The sequence below is a fragment of the Cajanus cajan genome, chromosome 5 (assembly GCF_000230855.2).
Source record: "Cajanus cajan strain Asha chromosome 5, NIPB_CcT2T_4, whole genome shotgun sequence".
Taxonomy (NCBI): domain Eukaryota; kingdom Viridiplantae; phylum Streptophyta; class Magnoliopsida; order Fabales; family Fabaceae; genus Cajanus; species Cajanus cajan.
In genome coordinates, this window is record NC_138521.1 from 523,825 (window position 1) to 526,085 (window position 2,261).

General features: G+C 50.6%; 1 protein-coding gene across 1 annotated transcript; it reads right to left on the minus strand.

The window, feature by feature from the left end:
• Positions 1 to 433: 433 nt before the first annotated feature.
• On the minus strand, positions 434 to 1,996 carry LOC109808252 (mitogen-activated protein kinase kinase 5-like). The gene has a single exon (XM_020371155.3). It carries the CDS (start codon positions 1,695 to 1,697, stop codon positions 579 to 581), a length of 1,119 nt encoding a protein of 372 aa, XP_020226744.2. The 5' UTR covers positions 1,698 to 1,996; the 3' UTR covers positions 434 to 578.
• Positions 1,997 to 2,261: the final 265 nt, after the last annotated feature.

Below are 2,261 nucleotides of genomic sequence, written 5' to 3' on the forward strand. Positions count from 1 at the left end.
GCATATCTAAGTTTTAGTTTTGTCCCATTGAAAAAGAGATTAGCTAGTTGAAATTGGGAAACGTAAAGACAAGAATGGATGTTTAATTTTCAGAAACAGAAACGGGATCTTAAAGTGAGAAATGGGAAGAAGCCTGAATTACTGAACCATGAGATAAGAGCGAGAAAGATAGAAAAGGGAACCTAAGCCAAAGTGTCACAACCCAAGAAGAATATGTCCCTTGTTTCAGCAGCACTGTGTATGCAAGGTGAGAGGTAAAGTAACGCGAATTCGAGCTTGCTTTCTGCGAAACCAAGTAAGGATGCGCATTAGAATAGAATCGATTGAAATTTCAATGAAAACGGGGAGGCATAGATTAGAGAGTAAGCGGGTATGATTGTTTCGTTGATTATAAAGAGAGGGTGTTGAAGTGCATGATAAAAGGAAGTATGGGTGAAAATCCAATATGAGAAATTGATTGTATATGAAAGGAAAGTAAAGAAAAGAAAAGAAAAGAAAAGAAAAGAAAAGCAAAGCAAAGGAAAGCAAAGGAGCACACATAAAAAATGAGAAATTACAGGGGGGGGGGGGGGGGGGGGCTAAGACGAAAGAGGGCGGGGCGGGGGCGGCGGAGGGAGGAGCTGGTGGAGGTTGGGGGAGTGGGCGGAGAGAATGAAGGGATGGTCGAGGAGGCGGAGGGCGGACCAGCGGCGGGAGGGGTCGCGCTGGAGGCAGCGGGAGATGAAGTCTCGGAAGTGGATGGAAGCCTCGGGAGGGGCCTCGGGAGGCTGAGACATACAAATGGCGCACATGAGGCTGGCCCAGTCGCCCTGCCTCCCAACAGCAAAGGGGAACCTGCCCATGTAGAACTCGAGGATGCTAACTCCAAAGCTCCATATGTCCCCAGCGTACGCGTCGTACTGCCCGTCGTTGATGTCTGTGTTGATCCTCTCGGGGCTCATGTAGGCGATCGTCCCCACCGACGAGTTGCACGGATCCATCGTCTGGTTCAGAATCCTCCCCACCCCGAAGTCCGCGATCTTCACCTGCTTCCTCGAGTTTATCAGGAGGTTGGAGGGCTTGATGTCCCGGTGCACGATGTACCGCCGGTGCAGGTAGGCCAGCCCCCGGAGAATCTGCCTCGACAGATCCGCCAGCTGCTGCTCCTGCGGGATGTGTTTCCCCTCCAGAGACCCTCCGTCCATGAACTCCAGCAGCACCTGGATTTCGCTGTTCTGGTCGTACATCTCGTGGCACTTCACCACGTTCGGATCGTCCACGTCCCTCAGGATCTGGATTTCCCTGTGGATCTGCCTCCTCACCGCCTCCTCGTGGTGCCCGTATATCACCTTCAGCGCGTACACCCTCCCGCTCGTCCTGTGGACCACCTTGTACACCGTCCCCCCGCTCCCGCTCCCTATTCGGTTCAGCCGCTCCAGCTCCGAGAACGGGATCTCCAGCTGCTGCTGCTGCTGCTGCTGCTGCTTCTGGTTCTGCTTCTGGTTCTGGTTCTGATTCTGATTCTGATTCTGGTTCTGGTTCTGGTTCTGGTTCTGGTTCTGGTTCTGGTTCTTGTTCTGGTTGGCTCCCGTGTTCGTCGGCGGCAGCGGCAGCGGCACCGCCAAATTGGTATCCCTCTTGGGCAGCGGGAGCGTGAGGTCCCTCCGGCGACGCTGCGGACGGTCCCTGGTTGGCGGTGGGAGCTGCATCGGCCTCATCTCATCTCTCGAAAATTAAAAATGGTTGGATATTGAATATATACCCCTCTCTCTCTCTCTCTAATTAAAAATGATTTAAAATAATGAAACCGATAATGAGAGGGAGCTCATATAATCTCCATCACGATATATGCGTGGTTTTCACGGAAACAGAGATCATAGGGAATACAAGAGCAGAGAAGGTTCGAGGAAGTGTGATTTGTGAGAGGAAAAGAAAAATTAAAATAGACTAGGGACTTGGGGAGAGTGAGTTGAGAAATGAGAAATGAGAAATGAGAAATGAGAATTGAAAAATGAGAATTGAGAGGTAGCTATCGAAAGAGGGAATCCAGGTTTAAAAGGCATGGGGTCCACGCGCCTCCAGGGCCCGTGGGGAACGTGGACCAATTACGTTGCGTTGTGCGTAGACTGGGGTGTACCCTACATCTACATCTACATCTACATCTACATCTACATGGTTGGATCACACCACACATGTACAGTACAGAGTCCAAAGAAAAAAGAGAGAGGGCGGGTGTACCTTCTCTTCTTCTCTATTATTTTACTATTATATTTTACCCCCAA